This window comes from Microcaecilia unicolor, chromosome 4 (genome assembly GCF_901765095.1).
Source record: "Microcaecilia unicolor chromosome 4, aMicUni1.1, whole genome shotgun sequence".
NCBI lineage: Eukaryota > Metazoa > Chordata > Amphibia > Gymnophiona > Siphonopidae > Microcaecilia > Microcaecilia unicolor.
Window position 1 is genome coordinate 375,507,164 of NC_044034.1, and position 18,787 is coordinate 375,525,950.

General features: G+C 47.4%; 1 protein-coding gene across 1 annotated transcript in view; it reads left to right on the forward strand.

Annotated features, from left to right (window-relative positions):
* GK (glycerol kinase) overlaps positions 1 to 18,787 on the forward strand; it is a 311,446-nt gene that overhangs the window by 59,095 nt on the left and 233,564 nt on the right. Inside the window, exons 3-5 of the mRNA XM_030202379.1 lie at positions 3,748 to 3,854; positions 13,913 to 13,990; positions 15,573 to 15,642. Coding sequence (XP_030058239.1) covers positions 3,748 to 3,854; positions 13,913 to 13,990; positions 15,573 to 15,642 — 255 coding nt within the window. The remainder of the gene's footprint in view (positions 1 to 3,747; positions 3,855 to 13,912; positions 13,991 to 15,572; positions 15,643 to 18,787) is intronic.

Below are 18,787 nucleotides of genomic sequence, written 5' to 3' on the forward strand. Positions count from 1 at the left end.
AAATGCACTCAGTCTGCTGCCCCTCACTACCTTTCTACCCTCATCTTCCCTTATGTTCCCGCTCGAAACCTCCGTTCACAGGACAAATCCCTCCTCTCAGTACCCTTCTCCCCCACCGCCAACTCCAGGCTCCGCTCATTCTGCCTTGCCTCACCCTATGCTTGGAACAACCTTCCTGAGCCCTTACGCCAAGCCCCCTCCCTGCCCATCTTCAAGTCTTTGCTTAAAGCCCACCTCTTCAATGCTGCGTTCAGCACCTAACTCCTACCGTTTAGCAAATCCAGATGGCCCCAATTTGACTGCCCCTATCGGACTGATCGTTCACTTGTCTTTTAGATTGTAAGCTCCTTGAGCAGGGACTGTCCCTCTATGTTAAATTGTACAGCGCTGCGTAACCCTAGTAGCGCTTTAGAAATGTTAAGTAGTAGTAGTAGTATGGGAGTGTGGTGGCTGTTTACCTGCGGTTTCAGGGTGTTCTGGTTTATCCCCACCCGGATGACTGGCTGGTTCAGGATGACTTTGCCTCAAAGGCCAGTTTGGCTACCTTGCAGGTCATTTTCCTCCTGGAATGCCTGGGCTGGGTAATGAACTGACCCAAGAACCATCTGGCCCTGGTCTTGACTCAGTCCCTGGAGTATATCGGGATCCACTTTGGCACGGCCAGAGAGAGGTTTTTTCTTCAAGAGAAGTGGGCAGAGAAACTCTGGGCGCAGTTGCACTGGTTGTGTGATCTCCTGGAGCCCAGTTTGGGATTACTTGCAGCTCTTGGGCTCCATGGCTGGAGGTGGTGCCTTGGGCAAGGGCTTATGTGCACCCTCAACAACGGGTCCTGTTGTCCCGATGAGCACTGGCCCTTGCAAGACTTCCATTGTCATCTGCTTCTGCTGCCCAAGGTGAGGCTCAGTCTAGCCTGGTTAGGACAGTCCAGCTCACCTGCTGAGAGGGGTTCCTCTGGATCCTCGGCAGTGGGTTCTGGTCACCATGGATGCAAGTCTTCTCTGTGGGAGAGCTCATTCTCTGGGTTGGGGGAGGATGTCCTAGTTCGTCAATCGCCTGGAGTTTGGGTGGTCCACCTAGCTCTGCATGAGTTTTTGCAACTCCTTGAGGGGAAAGCGGTCAGAGTAACGTCAGACACCGCAATCGTAGTTGCGTACGTAAACAAGCAGGACGGTGCCAGAAGTCAGGCAGTGGTTCTAGAGGCTGTGTATCTCTATCAGTGAGCGGAGACCCATCTGCAGGCTCTTTCAGCGGTTCACATTGTGGACCAGTACAAGGGCCAGGCAGATGTTCAGTTGCTCTCTCCTGGATCCAGGAAGATGGACGTTGGGGCACCAGGCCTTCCAGCTCATTCTGGATTGCTGGGGCCCTCCACAGTTTGACGATGGCATCCAGGATCGTTTCAAAGGCAGAGCCTCTTTGTTTTCCCTCTGATAGGCCATCTCTTGCGTAGGATTGTACATCATCCTCATTTGGTCCTGCTGATAGCGCCGGACTAGCCTAGCAGGCATTGGTATGCGGTTCTCCAGCATCTCCTCATGAAGGATCCTCCAGATTCCTTCTGGCTTATGATTTGGCCATTGGGAAGAGATTTGTTTTTGTGTGTGTGTGGGGGGGGGGGGGGGGGGTCTACAACTAGGCATGGTTCAGGGGCTGGCTCTGAGCTCCCTGAGGGTTCAAGTGGTTCCTCTGGCCAGTTTTCTTAGGAAGGTGGAGGGTATCTCTGACTTTGCATAGAGAGGTGGCTTGGTTTCATCTGCACCCTCTGCTACATCCTTCCTTCCCTTTGTGGGAGCTCAATCTCATACTCTGGGCACTGTCTGAGTCTCCATTTGAGCTGCTTCACTCGGTTTCCACCATGAACCATGCTGTCAAGGCTGTATTTCTGGTAGCTATCATCTCTGCTTATAGAATCTCCAAGCTGCAGGCATTGTTTTGCTGGGACTTGTATCTGTCCTTCACAGAGGACTGGGGCTATGTTCTGGTATATCCTGAAGGGTAGTGAGTGACACTCTGGTGTTTTCTAAATCTGGTTATCATTGCAGTTGCAGTGATTGATGGGGCATGGGTATGTTAAAAAGGGACCTTCTGCTGCTTTGGCAGGCGTATACTGGATTGTTCACTGGCAGAATTCAGTTTTCTCTACCTCCACCTGCTGGTAGGAAGAGCAACACCCATTTGTGCAGAGCGGTGTCACTGACTAAATAAGAAAAGAAAATTATCCCGGAAGACATAATTTCTCCTTTACCTTTTTTGCTGACAGCAGCAGCTGTAAGTGGACAGACCTAGTACCTTTCCTGTACTATGTCCTTCCCTCATATAGACAGAAAATTGTGTCTGAGGAGCAGGAGGTGCGAGAGGAAAGGTGCCTAATTGGCTTAGTTACAGCTGCTGCTACTGGCAAAAGAGGTGAAGTAGTAAGTTTGATGCACCAGGGGGGAGCACGATGGGTTGGGGGAGGGGGACGAAGAAGGGAAAGTGTTGGACTCACAGTGGGAGGGGAGGGAAACAAGATCATGCTGCAATCTTTGATTTTAAAAAATGGACAAAAAATTCTACTGTGTGCACCGACCTCGCGACAAACCTCCCAGGTTCTTGCTGCACACCAATTAAAAATGGGTGCCTTTCTAGATAGCATTGTCGACACCTTTGAGTCTGCATGGTAAGTGCTGCTGTTGTACACTCTATGTATCTTTCTTGGAATTACCCTCATCTTCTAGCTGTGAACACGGTCTGTGCTGTATCCTCATTTGGCCTAAACAGTAAAAAGTGGCTTTGAGAACTGAGCCCAGATCCCCTACATGGGAGAAAAATAGTACTGCCACAGCACTGATTATAACTTGAATTTAGTTGTATTAATTTTCTTGTGTATCCTAAAAATAGTCTATCCTATAAATACTATCAAGTCAGTACTCAGCTGTCACACTCAGGGGCCCTTTTACTAAGCCACGTAGGCACCTACATCAACCCAACACATGTCACTTTTGAGTTACTGCCCGTGCCCTTTGTGGTAATTTCATTTTTGATGCGCATCCACTACGCGTGCAGGAAAATATTTGTATTCTCTGGCACACGGGCGGTAATCAGCATTTTACGCACGTAGACCATTACAGCCCAGTTACCACGTGAGACCTTAGCGCTAGGTCAATGGCTGGCGGTAAGGTCTCAGACCCAAAATGGACACACGGCAATTTTCATTTTGCTGCACGTCCAATATTGGCAAACATTTTTAAAAAAGGCATGTTTTACAGGTGCATTGAAAAATGATTCTGCGCGCACCCAAAACATGCGTTTACACTACCGCAGGCCATTTTTCAGCGTGCCTTTGTAAAAGGGTCCGTCAGTGTTTTAAGATGCCAGTTGCAGTGACTACATAAAACAGGTCTTCTGTGCTGCTGTCCAGATACTGAGAAGTGCTGAATATCCAGGTAGAGCAGCAATATTCAAACTGCTAAACAGATGCTGACTGGATAAATTTCTCTGTCCTGAGCCTTACCTTTTACCTAGGTAATTATCTGGATAGTGGTTTGAATATTGCCACTTGCACTCATGCACTGCCCCACACTGTGATAGTGCTGAGGTGACAGCCATTGAATATGCCATTTGTCTGAATAATGATGGCTGTTAGCCAGTTAAATAGCTATAAATCTTTATACAATTTGTTCCCAGATGATGGTTTATGGTGTAAACAATAGCTGACTATACTTTTTCATGTTTTTGCTTTGTTAAATTTTCTTCCGGGGGTTGAAGATGGGTGGAGCAAGACCCAAAGGAGATTTTACAGTCAGTCTATGAATGTGTGGAGAAGACATGTGAGAAGCTGACCCAACTGAATGTTGACATTACCAGCATAAAAGGTATTAAAGCACACGGAGTTTTATAATTCTCTACCTTCCTTTTTAGGAATGGTGTATTATACTTTAGGGTTGTATAGAAAACGTCTCCTTTTTATCTAATTTTAAATTATATTTTCACTTCTATTTTTGTGAATTTGTACATTTCTTGGAGCAGAGTTTCTTTGACATAATTAATACATTGAAATAAATTAACTAAAGGAATTTGCACATAAAACAAAATAACTTTATTAACAAAGAAATAAAAAATGTTTTTCTTTGGTTTGGACATTTTTAATGCATACCCCGCTGTCTCTAGGATTTATACATTTTGTAATCCATTCTGTATGCTCAGTGAAAGAATGGAATATAAATATGTAAGTTAAAATAATTTTTTTGATAACCCAGGTTCCCAGTAAGGTCTTTTTTGCTGTGCAAGTCCTTTTCTATTAAGTATTCTTTTAAATAACAGTACCTTTATGAGATCTTAGGGGCCCTTTTACTAAAGTTTAGCATATGTTAATGGAATTAGCACATACTAAATGTTAAGAAGTCCATAGATATAAAATGGGCTTCTTAGCATTTAGCACATGCTAATTCTGTTGGTGCACAGTAACTTTTAGTATAAGGGCCCTTTAGTTTGCTAGCAGCTGTTCTGAATGTCTATTTGAGTATTTTCTCCATCTAAAAATATAAAATACCTTACTTTACTATTGTTCCCTACTGTTTTTGAGACTTACTCAGCAATAGGTATGCTGGCGATCAGGTTGGCCCAGTTGCTTAGGTGGTAAGCACTCTATACTACGATGTGCAGGTCTCTTGGTTTAATCCCCAAGGTGGGTCCTTCCACTCCTGGGTCAGCTGGGGATGCAGCCTAGGGGGGGAAATCATAGTTGTTGCCATGATGTAGGGCTGTGGAATGGAGTCCTGATGATGCAAGGTTCCATATTGGGAGTCACCAGGAAAGTGATCTAGGTGTCATCGTTGATGATATGAATCCCCCTGCTCAGTGTGCAGGGGTGGCTAAGAAAGCAAATAGAATGTTAAGTATTATTAGGAAAGGAATGGGAAATAAAAGTGAGGATGTTACAATGCCTTTGTATTGCTCCATGGTGCAATCGCACCTCAAATACTGTGTGTAATTCTGGTCACTGTATCTCAAAAAAGATATGTGGAATTAGAAAAGGTACAGAGAAGGGCAACGAAAATGATAAAGGATGGGATGACTTCCCTATCAGGAAAGGCTAAAGTGGCTATGGCTCTTCAGCTTAGAGAAAAGACCGCTGAGGGGAGGTATGATAGAGGAAAGGGTAGACGTGAATTGCTTGTTTACTCTTTCCAAACATACTAGGAGTAGGGGGCACGCAATGAAGCTACAAAGTAATAAATTTAAAACAAATCGGAGAAAATATTTCTTCAATCAATGTGTAATTAAACTCTAAAAGTTGTTGTCAGAGAATGTGGTAAAAGCAGTCAGCGGGGTTTAAGAAACGTTTGGATAGCTTCCTAAAAGATAAGTCCATAAGCCATTATTAAGATGGACTTGGGGAACATCCACTGCTTATTTCTAGGATAGGCAGCATAAAACGTATTCTCCGAGGACAAGCAGGCTGCTTGTTCTCACTGATGGGTGACGTCCACGGCAGCCCCTCCAATCGGAAACTTCTCTAGCAAAGTCCTTTGCTAGTCCTCGCGCGCCCGCGCGCACCGCGCATGCGCAGCCGTCTTCCCGCCCAAAACCGGCTCGAGCCGGCCAGTCTTCTTTTGTCCGCACTCGGTACGGTCGTGTTTCGCCGTGTCGAGCCCCGGAAAGTCGACCTCGCGCGTCCAAATTTATTTTGACGTGTTTTTTCTTCGAGAAAAGTCTTTAAAAGTGTCGGGAAGTGCTCCGGAAACCCCCCCCCCGGGTTTCGTGTCAACCCCTTCCCGTACTTCCAGCTTTTTGCCCCGATAAGTTTTCTTTCGTCGTCGGGGTAGGCCTCTTTTCAGCCTCGGTCGAGATTTTCTCCCTTAAAAATTTTTGGTGCTCCTTTTCCGTCATTTCGGATTTTGATTTCGCCGGCGTGATTTTTCCGCCCATGACATCGAAGCCTTCCAGCGGCTTCAAGAAGTGCACCCAGTGCGCCCGGGTAATCTCGCTCACTGATCGACACTCGTCGTGTCTTCAGTGTCTGGGGGCTGAGCACCGCCCTCAGAACTGTAGTCTGTGTTCCCTGCTTCAAAGGCGGACTCAGGTAGCGAGATTAGCCCAGTGGAACGTGTTGTTCTCGGGCTCTTCGTTGGCATCGGCACCGGGATCTTCGAGTGCATCGACCATCTTCCTCGGCCGCCACTGCATCGAGTGCATCGAGGCATCGGGCCTCTGCATCGGCGCCAAGGTATCGGGCGACTGCATCGACGTCGGTGGTACCGGGACCTCGTCTGCTGATGTCGTCGGACGGTGGTGCATCGTCAGGAGTGCAGGTGAGGGCTGTCCATTCCCCTGCTGGTGGCGGTGAGCCTTCGGGTGGGTCTCCGCCTACCCTGAGGGCTCCTGCGGTACAGCCCCCCCGAGACCGACCTCCTTCGGCCTCGGCCCCGAGGAAGCGACGGCTGGATTCTACGTCCTCCTCGTCGGTGCCGGGGAGCTCCGGTGACATGCTTCGGAAGAAGTCGAAGAAGCATCGACACCGGTCGCCTCCCCGCGTCGGCACCGAGAGCTCTGGGTCGCCGAGGGAGTCGGCACCCAGCAGGCATCGGCACCGAGAGGACCGCTGACCCTCTGTTCAGGAGGTGTCGATGCGCTCCACTCTGGACAGCCCGGAACAGCCTCCTCGCCCGGAACAGGTTCTGACGTCGACGCCTGCATCGACCTCTTTGCCTTTCTCTGCAGCCGCTCTGAACGAGAGCCTCCGGGCCGTTCTCCCAGAGATTCTGGGAGAGCTGTTGCGCCCTACCCCTCCGGTACCGGCGGTGCTTGCGCCTCCGGTACCGTCGAGCGTGGCGCCGGCTGGCCCATCGCCCGGGGTGAGGTCCCACTGCGGCCACTTCCCAGGAGGGCTCCCCGACTACGTCGGCGGAAGGAGCTTCGCCGATGCGGGCGAGGGAGTCTACCTCTCGACGCCCCCATCGTGGACGTGGCTCCACCGAGTCGAGCCGGGCGAGGTTGCAGACACAGGTTCGTGAACTTGTTTCTGACACCGAGGGTGAGGCCTCGTGGGAGGAAGAGGAAGACCCCAGATATTTCTCTGACGAGGAGTCTGAGGGTCTTCCTTCTGATCCTACTCCCTCTCCTGAAAGACAGCTTTCTCCTCCTGAGAGTCTGTCTTTCGCTTCCTTTGTCCGGGAGATGTCTACGGCCATCCCCTTCCCGGTGGTTGTGGAGGACGAGCCCAGGGCTGAAATGTTTGAGCTCCTGGACTATCCTTCTCCACCTAAGGAAGCGTCCACTGTTCCCTTGCACCATGTCCTAAAAAAGACATTGCTTGCGAACTGGACCAAGCCACTAAGTAATCCCCACATTCCCAAGAAGATCGAGTCCCAGTACCGGATCCATGGGGACCCAGAGCTGATGCGCACCCAGTTGCCTCATGACTCTGGAGTTGTGGATTTGGCCCTAAAGAAGGCTAAGAGTTCTAGGGAGTATGCTTCGGCGCCCCCGGGCAAAGACTCTAGAACCTTAGACTCCTTTGGGAGGAAGGCCTACCATTCTTCTATGCTCGTGGCCAAAATCCAGTCGTACCAGCTCTACACGAGCATACACATGCGGAACAATGTGCGGCAGTTGGCGGGCTTGGTTGATGCTCTTCCCCCTGAGCAAGCCAAGCCTTTTCAGGAGGTGGTCAGGCAGCTGAAGGTATGCAGAAAATTCCTGGCCAGAGGGGTGTATGACACCTTTGATGTTGCGTCCAGGGCCGCTGCTCAAGGTGTGGTGATGCGCAGGCTCTCATGGCTGCGTGCCTCCGACCTAGAGAATAGACTCCAGCAGCGGATTGCGGACTCGCCTTGCCGTGCGGACAATATTTTTGGAGAGAAGGTCGAGCAGGTGGTAGAGCATCTCCACCAGCGGGACACCGCATTCGACAAGTTCTCCCGCCGGCAGCCTTCAGCCTCTACCTCTACAGGTAGAAGATTTTTTGGGGGAAGGAGGACTGATCCCTACTCTTCTGGCAAGCGTAGGTACAATCCCCCTTCTCGACAGCCTGCGGCCCAGGCTAAGCCCCAGCGCGCTCGCTCTCGTCAGCAGCGTGCGCCTCAGCAAGGCCCCGCGGCTCCCCAGCAAAAGCAAGGGGCGAGCTTTTGACTGGCTCCAGCAGAGCATAGCCGACATCCAAGTGTCAGTGCCGGGCGACCTGCCGGTCGGGGGGAGGTTGAAAGCTTTTCACCAAAGGTGGCCTCTCATAACCTCCGATCAGTGGGTTCTGCAAATAGTCCGGCAAGGATACACCCTCAATTTGGCCTCAAAACCTCCAAATTGTCCACCGGGAGCTCAGTCCTACAGCTTCCAGCACAAGCAGGTACTTGCAGAGGAACTCTCCGCCCTTCTCAGCGCCAATGCGGTCGAGCCCGTGCCATCCGGGCAAGAAGGGCTGGGGTTCTATTCCAGGTACTTCCTTGTGGAAAAGAAAACAGGGGGGATGCGTCCCATCCTAGACCTAAGGGCCCTGAACAAATATCTCGTAAAAGAAAAGTTCAGGATGCTTTCCCTGGGCACCCTTCTTCCCATGATTCAGGAAAACGATTGGCTATGCTCTCTGGACTTGAAGGATGCCTACACACACATCCCGATACTGCCAGCTCACAGACAGTATCTGCGATTTCAGCTGTGCACACGTCACTTCCAGTACTGTGTGCTACCCTTTGGGCTCGCCTCTGCGCCCAGGGTGTTCACAAAGAGCCTGGCTGTAGTAGCAGCGGCACTTCGCAGGCTGGGGGTGCACGTGTTCCCATATCTCGACGATTGGCTGGTGAAGAACATGTCCGAGGCAGGAGCCCTGCAGTCCATGCAGATGACTATTCGCCTTCTGGAGCTACTGGGGTTTGTGATAAATTACCCAAAGTCCCATCTTCTCCCAGTGCAAAGACTCGAATTCATAGGAGCTCTGCTGGATTCTCGGACGGCTCGCGCCTATCTCCCAGAGGCGAGAGCCAACAACTTGTTGTCCCTCGTCTCCCGGGTGCGAGCGTCCCAGCAGATCACAGCTCGGCAGATGTTGAGATTGCTGGGCCACATGGCCTCCACAGTTCATGTGACTCCTATGGCCCGCCTTCACATGAGATCTGCTCAATGGACCCTAGCTTCCCAGTGGTTTCAAGTGGCTGGGGATCTAGAAGACGTGATCCACCTGTCCACGAGTTTTCTCGAATCCCTGTATTGGTGGACGATTTGGTCCAATTTGACTCTGGGACGTCCTTTCCAAATTCCTCAGCCACAAAAAGTGCTGACCACGGATGCGTCTCTCCTGGGGTGGGGAGCTCATGTCGATGGGCTTCACACCCAAGGCAGCTGGTCCCTCCAGGAACGCGATCTACAGATCAATCTTCTGGAGTTGCGAGCGATCTGGAACGCTCTGAAGGCTTTCAGAGATCGGCTGTCCCACCAAATTATCCAAATTCAGACAGACAACCAGGTTGCCATGTACTATGTCAACAAGCAGGGGGGCACCGGATCTCGCCCCCTGTGTCAGGAAGCCGTCAGCATGTGGCTCTGGGTTCGCCGCCAAAGCATGGTGCTCCAAGCCACATATCTGGCAGGCGTAAACAACAGTCTGGCCGACAGGTTGAGCAGGATTATGCAACCTCACGAGTGGTCGCTCAACTCTCGGGTGGTGCGCCAGATCTTCCAAGCGTGGGGCACCCCCTTGGTGGATCTCTTCGCATCTCGAGCAAACCACAAAGTCCCTCAGTTCTGTTCCAGGCTTCAGGCCCCCGGCAGACTGGCATCAGATGCCTTCCTCCTGAATTGGGGGGAGGGCCTGCTGTATGCTTATCCTCCCATTCCTCTGGTGGGGAAGACTTTGTTGAAACTCAAGCAAGACCGAGGCACCATGATTCTGATTGCTCCTTTTTGGCCGCGTTAGATCTGGTTCCCTCTTCTTCTGGAGTTATCCTCCGAAGAACCGTGGAGATTGGAGTGTTTTCCGACCCTCATCACACAGGACGAAGGGGCGCTTCTGCATCCCAGCCTCCGGTCCCTGGCTCTCACGGCCTGGATGTTGAGAGCGTAGACTTTGCCTCTTTGGGTCTGTCTGAGGGTGTCTCCCACATCTTGCTTGCTTCCAGGAAAGATTCCACTAAGAGGAGTTACTTCTTTCTATGGAGGAGGTTTGCCATCTGGTGTGACAGCAAGGCCCTAGCTCCTCGCTCTTGTCCTACACAGACCCTGCTTGAATACCTTCTGCACTTGTCTGAGTCTGGTCTCAAGACCAACTCTGTAAGGGTTCACCTTAGTGCAATCAGTGCATACCATTACCTTGTGGAAGGTAAGCCGATCTCAGGACAGCCTTTAGTTGTTCGCTTCATGAGAGGTTTGCTTTTGTCAAAGCCCCCTATCAAACCTCCTACAGTGTCATGGGATCTCAATGTCGTTCTCACCCAGCTGATGAAACCTCCTTTTGAGCCACTGAATTCCTGCCATCTGAAGTACTTGACCTGGAAGGTCATTTTCTTGGTGGCAGTTACTTCAGCTCGTAGAGTCAGTGAGCTTCAGGCTGTGGTAGCCCAGGCTCCTTACACCAAATTTCATCATAACAGAGTAGTCCTCCGCACTCACCCTAAGTTCTTGCCAAAGGTCGTGTCGGAGTTCCATCTGAACCAGTCAATTGTCTTGCCAACATTCTTTCCCCGTCCTCATTCCTGCCCTGCTGAACGTCAGCTGCACACATTGGACTGCAAGAGAGCATTGGCCTTCTACCTGGAGCGGACACAGCCCCACAGACAGTCCGCCCAATTGTTTGTTTCTTTTGATCCCAATAGGAGGGGAGTGGCTGTAGGGAAACGCACCATATCCAATTGGCTAGCAGATTGCATTTCCTTCACTTACGCCCAGGCGGGGCTGGCTCTTGAGGGTCATGTCACGGCTCATAATGTTAGAGCCATGGCTGCGTCGGTAGCCCACTTGAAGTCAGCCTCCATTGAAGAAATTTGCAAAGCTGCGACGTGGTCATCTGTCCACACATTCACATCTCATTACTGCCTGCAGCAGGATACCCGACGCGACAGTCGGTTCGGGCAGTCAGTTCTTCAGAACCTGTTTGGGCTTTAGGATCCAACTCCACCCCCCGAGGGCCCTGTTTGTTCTGTTCCAGGCTACACTCTCAGTTAGTTGGTAATTTTTTTAGGTCAATCTCAGTTACAGTGGGGGAAATAAGTATTTGATCCCTTGCTGATTTTGTAAGTTTGCCCACTGACAAAGACATGAGCAGCCCATAATTGAAGGGTAGGTTATTGGTAACAGTGAGAGATAGCACATCACAAATTAAATCCGGAAAATCACATTGTGGAAAGTATATGAATTTATTTGCATTCTGCAGAGGGAAATAAGTATTTGATCCCCCACCAACCAGTAAGAGATCTGGCCCCTACAGACCAGGTAGATGCTCCAAATCAACTCGTTACCTGCATGACAGACAGCTGTCGGCAATGGTCACCTGTATGAAAGACACCTGTCCACAGACTCAGTGAATCAGTCAGACTCTAACCTCTACAAAATGGCCAAGAGCAAGGAGCTGTCTAAGGATGTCAGGGACAAGATCATACACCTGCACAAGGCTGGAATGGGCTACAAAACCATCAGTAAGACGCTGGGCGAGAAGGAGACAACTGTTGGTGCCATAGTAAGAAAATGGAAGAAGTACAAAATGACTGTCAATCGACAAAGATCTGGGGCTCCACGCAAAATCTCACCTCGTGGGGTATCCTTGATCATGAGGAAGGTTAGAAATCAGCCTACAACTACAAGGGGGGAACTTGTCAATGATCTCAAGGCAGCTGGGACCACTGTCACCACGAAAACCATTGGTAACACATTACGACATAACGGATTGCAATCCTGCAGTGCCCGCAAGGTCCCCCTGCTCCGGAAGGCACATGTGACGGCCCGTCTGAAGTTTGCCAGTGAACACCTGGATGATGCCGAGAGTGATTGGGAGAAGGTGCTGTGGTCAGATGAGACAAAAATTGAGCTCTTTGGCATGAACTCAACTCGCCGTGTTTGGAGGAAGAGAAATGCTGCCTATGACCCAAAGAACACCGTCCCCACTGTCAAGCATGGAGGTGGAAATGTTATGTTTTGGGGGTGTTTCTCTGCTAAGGGCATAGGACTACTTCACCGCATCAATGGGAGAATGGATGGGGCCATGTACCGTACAATTCTGAGTGACAACCTCCTTCCCTCCGCCAGGGCCTTAAAAATGGGTCGTGGCTGGGTCTTCCAGCACGACAATGACCCAAAACATACAGCCAAGGCAACAAAGGAGTGGCTCAGGAAGAAGCACATTAGGGTCATGGAGTGGCCTAGCCAGTCACCAGACCTTAATCCCATTGAAAACTTATGGAGGGAGCTGAAGCTGCGAGTTGCCAAGCGACAGCCCAGAACTCTTAATGATTTAGAGATGATCTGCAAAGAGGAGTGGACCAAAATTCCTCCTGACATGTGTGCAAACCTCATCATCAACTACAGAAGACGTCTGACCGCTGTGCTTGCCAACAAGGGTTTTGCCACCAAGTATTAGGTCTTGTTTGCTAGAGGGATTAAATACTTATTTCCCTCTGCAGAATGCAAATAAATTCATATACTTTCCACAATGTGATTTTCCGGATTTAATTTGTGATGTGCTATCTCTCACTGTTACCAATAACCTACCCTTCAATTATGGGCTGCTCATGTCTTTGTCAGTGGGCAAACTTACAAAATCAGCAAGGGATCAAATACTTATTTCCCCCACTGTATGTCCTCGCCGTTGCGAGGCCCAATTGACCATGGTTGTTGTTTTGAGTGAGCCTGGGGGCTAGGGATACCCCATCAGTGAGAACAAGCAGCCTGCTTGTCCTCGGAGAAAGCGAATGCTACATACCTGTAGAAGGTATTCTCCGAGGACAGCAGGCTGATTGTTCTCACAAACCCGCCCGCCTCCCCGTTGGAGTTGTGTCTTCCCTTGAAGTGTATTGTCTTGCTACATACTGGACTGGCCGGCTCGAGCCGGTTTCGGGCGGGAAGACGGCCGCGCATGCGCGGTGCGCGCGAGGACTAGCAAAGGACTTTGCTAGAGAAGTTTCCGATTGGAGGGGCTGCCGTGGACGTCACCCATCAGTGAGAACAATCAGCCTGCTGTCCTCGGAGAATACCTTCTACAGGTATGTAGCATTCGCTTTGTACTGTTTTGGGATCTTGCTAGGTACTTGTAACCTGGAATGGGCCACTGTTGAAAACAGGATGCTGGGCTCAATGGACCTTCGGTCTGTACCAGTATGACAACGCTTATGTTCTTGTGGTCCCTGGTCAAGGATTATCACTGCAGTGAATATACTAAATGTGATGTAAAACAATGGAAAAATAGTCCAGTAGCTGTGAATAAAGGCTTATGGTTCCAATCCATGACTTGATTACTATTGAATTGGAAGCTCAAAGGAACCAGAAGAAACTGTAAGGTCCCCAAAATATCTCGGGATCTATAGCATAGACTGCTTGTAGAGTTTGTTTGTTTTTTTAAACAAAAATTATATGCCTCTCTGCATACAACTAGATCACGTAAGTGAAATAAGGTTTTACTGAGTTAAAAAAAAAATCCTCCAGCTAGCTAAAAGCCTTGAAGACTGTGCAGGGCTTAAGGCTTTGCTTAGTTGTGCTGCTTTTGCCAGGTCAGAATTTTAACTGACCTGGTTTGCTAAGTTGGGTCATAATTATTCTAACCTGTGAGGGTGTTGGCTGCTTAAGAACATTTTGTTTATATTGATGTCTCCTGATAACTTTTTAGAGAGCTGAGGTGTGGGCTCTTATCCCCATTCCCCACCCCATGCCCCCTGTAGGATTAGAATTCCCTTTATATATGTAACACTTTGCATATGCTTTTGTTTTCTTCAAATTTCATTTTTTTCCATTAAAGCTATTGGTGTCAGTAATCAGAGAGAAACAACTGTAGTCTGGGATAAGACAACTGGAGAACCCCTCTATAATGCCATTGGTAAGTATTGTAACAAAACTGCTTGAATTTAGGAGCTTAGTGTCACTGCATTTCACATTAGAGAGCAGGAATACTGTATAATAAAAACCATCTGAAATTTTAATAGTACTTTAAACCTTAAGAAATTCTTCAAATTGTTATTCCATAGGGGTCTTTATCTAAGAAAAGCAGAATTGCTCATCAATAAATAAATGTGGGTCATATTCCAGAGCTGTCTTCAGTGTTAGACAGCACTTCTGATCATATATACAGTGTGTCCACAAAAAATTGAGCCCCCTAAATATTTTGTAATAACAACCTCGAACCTGCACTGAATTCATTAAAATTGTACATGCACAAAGTGACATCAAATTACATCACTGATGCCAAATTACAAAGGAATCCCTCTGCCCATTTAAGTGATTTTTAATTTTTACAAACTGCTGCAACAAATCTCAGTTTCCAACTTAACGTAATTACTTACTTTCTGATGTCATCTGTGATGTCATTGCATGTTGACAAACAAAATGTTTAAAAGAAGATTGAGTTTCAATTAAAATACTCAGTTAAAAAAGGATACGGCACTAAAAGACTGTTCAAGTCAACATTACCTGTATTAGAAACCAACTTTTGGGTAGTATTTAAAATTTGACATCTCAGTATTTACTGTAAATTATTTCCATACTGGGAAAGACCAAAGGTCCATCGAGCCCAGCATCCTGTTTCCAACAGTGGCCAATCCAGGTCACAAATACCTGGCAAGATCCCAAAAAAGTACAAAACATTCTATACTGCTCATCCCAGAAGTAGTGGATTTTCCCCAAGTCCATTTAATAACGGTCTATGGACTTTTCCTTTAGGAAGCCGTCCAAACCTTTTTAAAACTCCGCTAAGCTAACCGCCTTTACCACATTCTCTGGCAACAAATTCCAGAGTTTAATTACACGTTGAGTGAAGAAAACATTTCTCCGATTCGTTTTAAATTTACTACATTGTAGCTTCATTGCATGCCCCCTAGTCCTAGTATATTTGGAAAGCGTGAACAGACGCTTCGCATCTACCCGTTCCACTCCACTCATTATTTTATAGACTTCTATCATATCTCCCCTCAGCCGCCTTTTCTCCAAGCTGAAGAGCCCTAGCCGCTTTAGCCTTTCCTCATAGGGAAGTCGTTCTATCCCCTTTATCATTTACCACTTTGATAGCTTTCAGGTTTGCAGGTGGTATATAAGAAAATGTTTTTTGACAAATCCTTCATAAGTAAGATCTTATGCTTCATTTTCAGTATCAAGAAACTAGAAGATAACAGGTTATGACTGGAAAATTGTCTCATTTATTCATTTGTTCATTTTCTCTTTTTAACTTTCATACTGCAGAACCTATTTGGTATCCAAGTTGATCTTCCTTTATAACTAAGGATCCTTTGTACTTGTTCTGGGCTTTCTTGAATAATGTTTCTCTGCCACATCCGTGGAAGGCTGTTTTGTGACTATCTATCATTGAAATCTTTATTTAGGTTGTTGACATTTTGAATACTATGCAAAAACAGAATGAAAAAATAAAAATCCCTTTTTGTGACAGTATTTTGATTTTTGTGTTGCAGTATGGCTTGACCTGAGAACACAGTCTACTATTGAGAGGCTTCTGAAACAAATTCCAGGAAAGAACAAAATGTTTTTAAGGTAAAGAACATTTCAGCATCACTTGATATTTGGAGTACCTCAGTGTATACTTGTTTTTCCTTCCATTTTTCTTTTGGGAACCTCTTCAACCACACATTATGTATGAAAGTATATCGTATTTGTTTAATTATTTTCAGCCAGAATGAAAGAATCTTATCCAAATATACATGAAGAACAATTTTCAAAAACGTCCTTGCAATAGTCTAAGCGAGAGATAAGAGTGTGGATGAGGGTTCTGGTAGTGTGCTCGGAAAGGAAAGGGCCTAAGCTGTTCCCAGTGTGAGACCAAAGGTACTTCCCTCTTGTGTCTGCTGTTCCGCAGTCCTGTGTTTGATCTTATTTCTTGTTTGCCCTATGTACCATTTTTTACAAGGGCCTAAGCTGTTCCCATTGTGAGACCAAAGGTGCTTCCCTCTTGTGTGTGTTGTTCCGCAGTCCTGTGTTTGATCTTATTTCTTGTTTGCCCTATGTACCATTTTTTACAAGGGCCTAAGCTGTTCCCATTGTGAGACCAAAGGTGCTTCCCTCTTGTGTGTGCTGTTCCGCAGTCCTGTGTTTGATCTTATTTCTTGTTTGCCCTATGTACCATTTTTTACAAGGGCCTAAGCTGTTCCCATTGTGAGACCAAAGGTGCTTCCCTCTTGTGTGTGTTGTTCCGCAGTCCTGTGTTTGATCTTATTTCTTGTTTGCCCTATGTACCATTTTTTACAAGGGCCTAAGCTGTTCCCATTGTGAGACCAAAGGTGCTTCCCTCTTGTGTGTGTTGTTCCGCAGTCCTGTGTTTGATCTTATTTCTTGTTTGCCCTATGTACCATTTTTTACAAGGGCCTAAGCTGTTCCCATTGTGAGACCAAAGGTGCTTCCCTCTTGTGTGTGCTGTTCCGCAGTCCTGTGTTTGATCTTATTTCTTGTTTGCCCTATGTACCATTTTTTACAAGGGCCTAAGCTGTTCCCATTGTGAGACCAAAGGTGCTTCCCTCTTGTGTGTGCTGTTCCGCAGTCCTGTGTTTGATCTTATTTCTTGTTTGCCCTATGTGCCATTTTTTACAAGGGCAAATTATTACATAAATAACCTGGGCTGTATTACAGTCTGTATCAAACCGTAGCTTAAACTCTCACCCTGTTATTGAGTGCTGCACACTTTTAGTGACCCAAGCATATTAACAGTGGATGCATTTTCCATACATATGTCCCCTTACTTCCTCTACTGGTTGAGACTTATTATGCCTTTTTCCTGCTAATATTTCTCCTATATTATTAGCTCTAGTAAATGCGATACGTGGATTGGTCTTAATCCCATGCAAAGCTAACAGGGGCCAATGCTTTTTAATGATATTCCTAATATGCTTAGCTTAAACTGAATATGGTAAAACGCATACAGTCCTGTCATCATGATCAACATTACCAGATGATGTGTTAAAAAGCCACTGTCAATGTGCATTGGCTGCTTTTTTGTACGCAGCCCTTATTACCCTACTGGGGTAACTTCTCCATCTGAGTCTATCAGCTAAATCTCTTGCATGGTGTTAAAAACTCTGCTGTGTGTCTCATAACCTTTTTAACCAGAGAAACTGTCCAATGGGAATCCCTTCTAACAAATGGGGTAAAAACTACGGTAATGTAGCAGAGTGTTATTCAGTCCTGGCAGAATAGCAAATCTTAATAAACTAGAACTGTAACTTTTATGCAGGGTTTGCTGTTAATAAAAACTTCTATCAAGCCCCTACAGTATCATGGGATCTCTGTCATCCTCACCCAGCTTCTGAAAGCTCCTTTTGAGCCACTTGATACTTGCCATCTGAAGTATCTGACCTTGATGGTCTTATTTCTAGTGATAGTCAGTGAGCTCCAGGCTCTAGTACAGGGGTGGGCAGCCTATGGCCCATGGACTGCATGTGGCTCGACAATGACTTTTATGCAGCCCGCAAGCAGATCTCCCCTCCCCATTTCGGTCACATGGGACCGAAGGAAAGTACCTGGCCCAACTCAGGTTGGTGTGGAAGAGCCTTGGTGTTACATTCACGAAAGTCCTGCTGGTCCTACCCCCACTGACGCATACACAGCATGTGTGGAACGTGTCAGAGGGGGCAGGACAAGCAGGCCTTTGCTGAAGTTAATCATCAGTACTGAGCGATCAGGTCCAGGTGCATTTCTTCTGTCAGTCAGGACCAGAAGGGAAAGGAGATATCTGAATTTGGTGAGTGAGGGAAAGAGATAAGGGGTGATGTTGGGATAAGGGAAGGACGGCAGATTAAAAAAAAAAAAAAAAAGGGAACCATGGCACGTGGATTGTGGGGCAGGGAAAAAGAGAAAGGAAAGGGACCATGTTTGTGTGAAAAGATTTTATATATTTTTTTTTTTTTTGGGGGGGGGGGGGTGGTTATGTGGATGGAGGAAATTTTATGTGCGGCCCCCTAGGGATAGTGCTGACATTTGTGTGTGTAAAAAGGTTGCCCACCCCTGCTCTAGTAACTAATCCACAAAACTTCATCACAACTGAGTAGGTCTGAGTGCGCATCCTAAGTTCCTTCCTAAGTTGATGGCAGAGTTCCATCTTTACCAGTCAGTTGTTACATAAGAACATAAAAATAGCCATACTGTGTCAGAACAATTGTCCATCTAGCCCTGTGTTATGAAACGTCTAGCCACCCGCCTGTAGTTACCTCACAGCCACTTTAGGGGGTCTATCCCCAGCACAGCTTGGGTCCACCTTCACCTGCTGCTTGTACTCTACACTAGCACCCTCCTCCCACCAACAGGCTCACAACTGGCTGTGGGTGAGTCTTCCACCCTCAAATTATCCCCAGTGATTTCTAGGTTACTGGAGATTATTTTATTTAGGAACTGCTCTGCTTAGGGACCATTTTATTTATTTGTTACATTTGTATCCCACATTTTCCCACCTATTTGCAGGCTCAATGTGGCTTACATTGTACCGTAGAGGTGTTCGCCATCTCCGGTAGAGAGACAAATACAAAGAGTTGTTGTGGTCGAGTAAGGTTCATGTGTTATAGACACAATTGGGGAATCGTAGAGAGGAAGAGTTATGCAGTGTCTATAACAAGCTTTGGTTTCGTTGTGTTGCAGGGTTTAGGCACTTAAGTTGGGTCGATAAGGTATGCCTTTTTGAACAGGT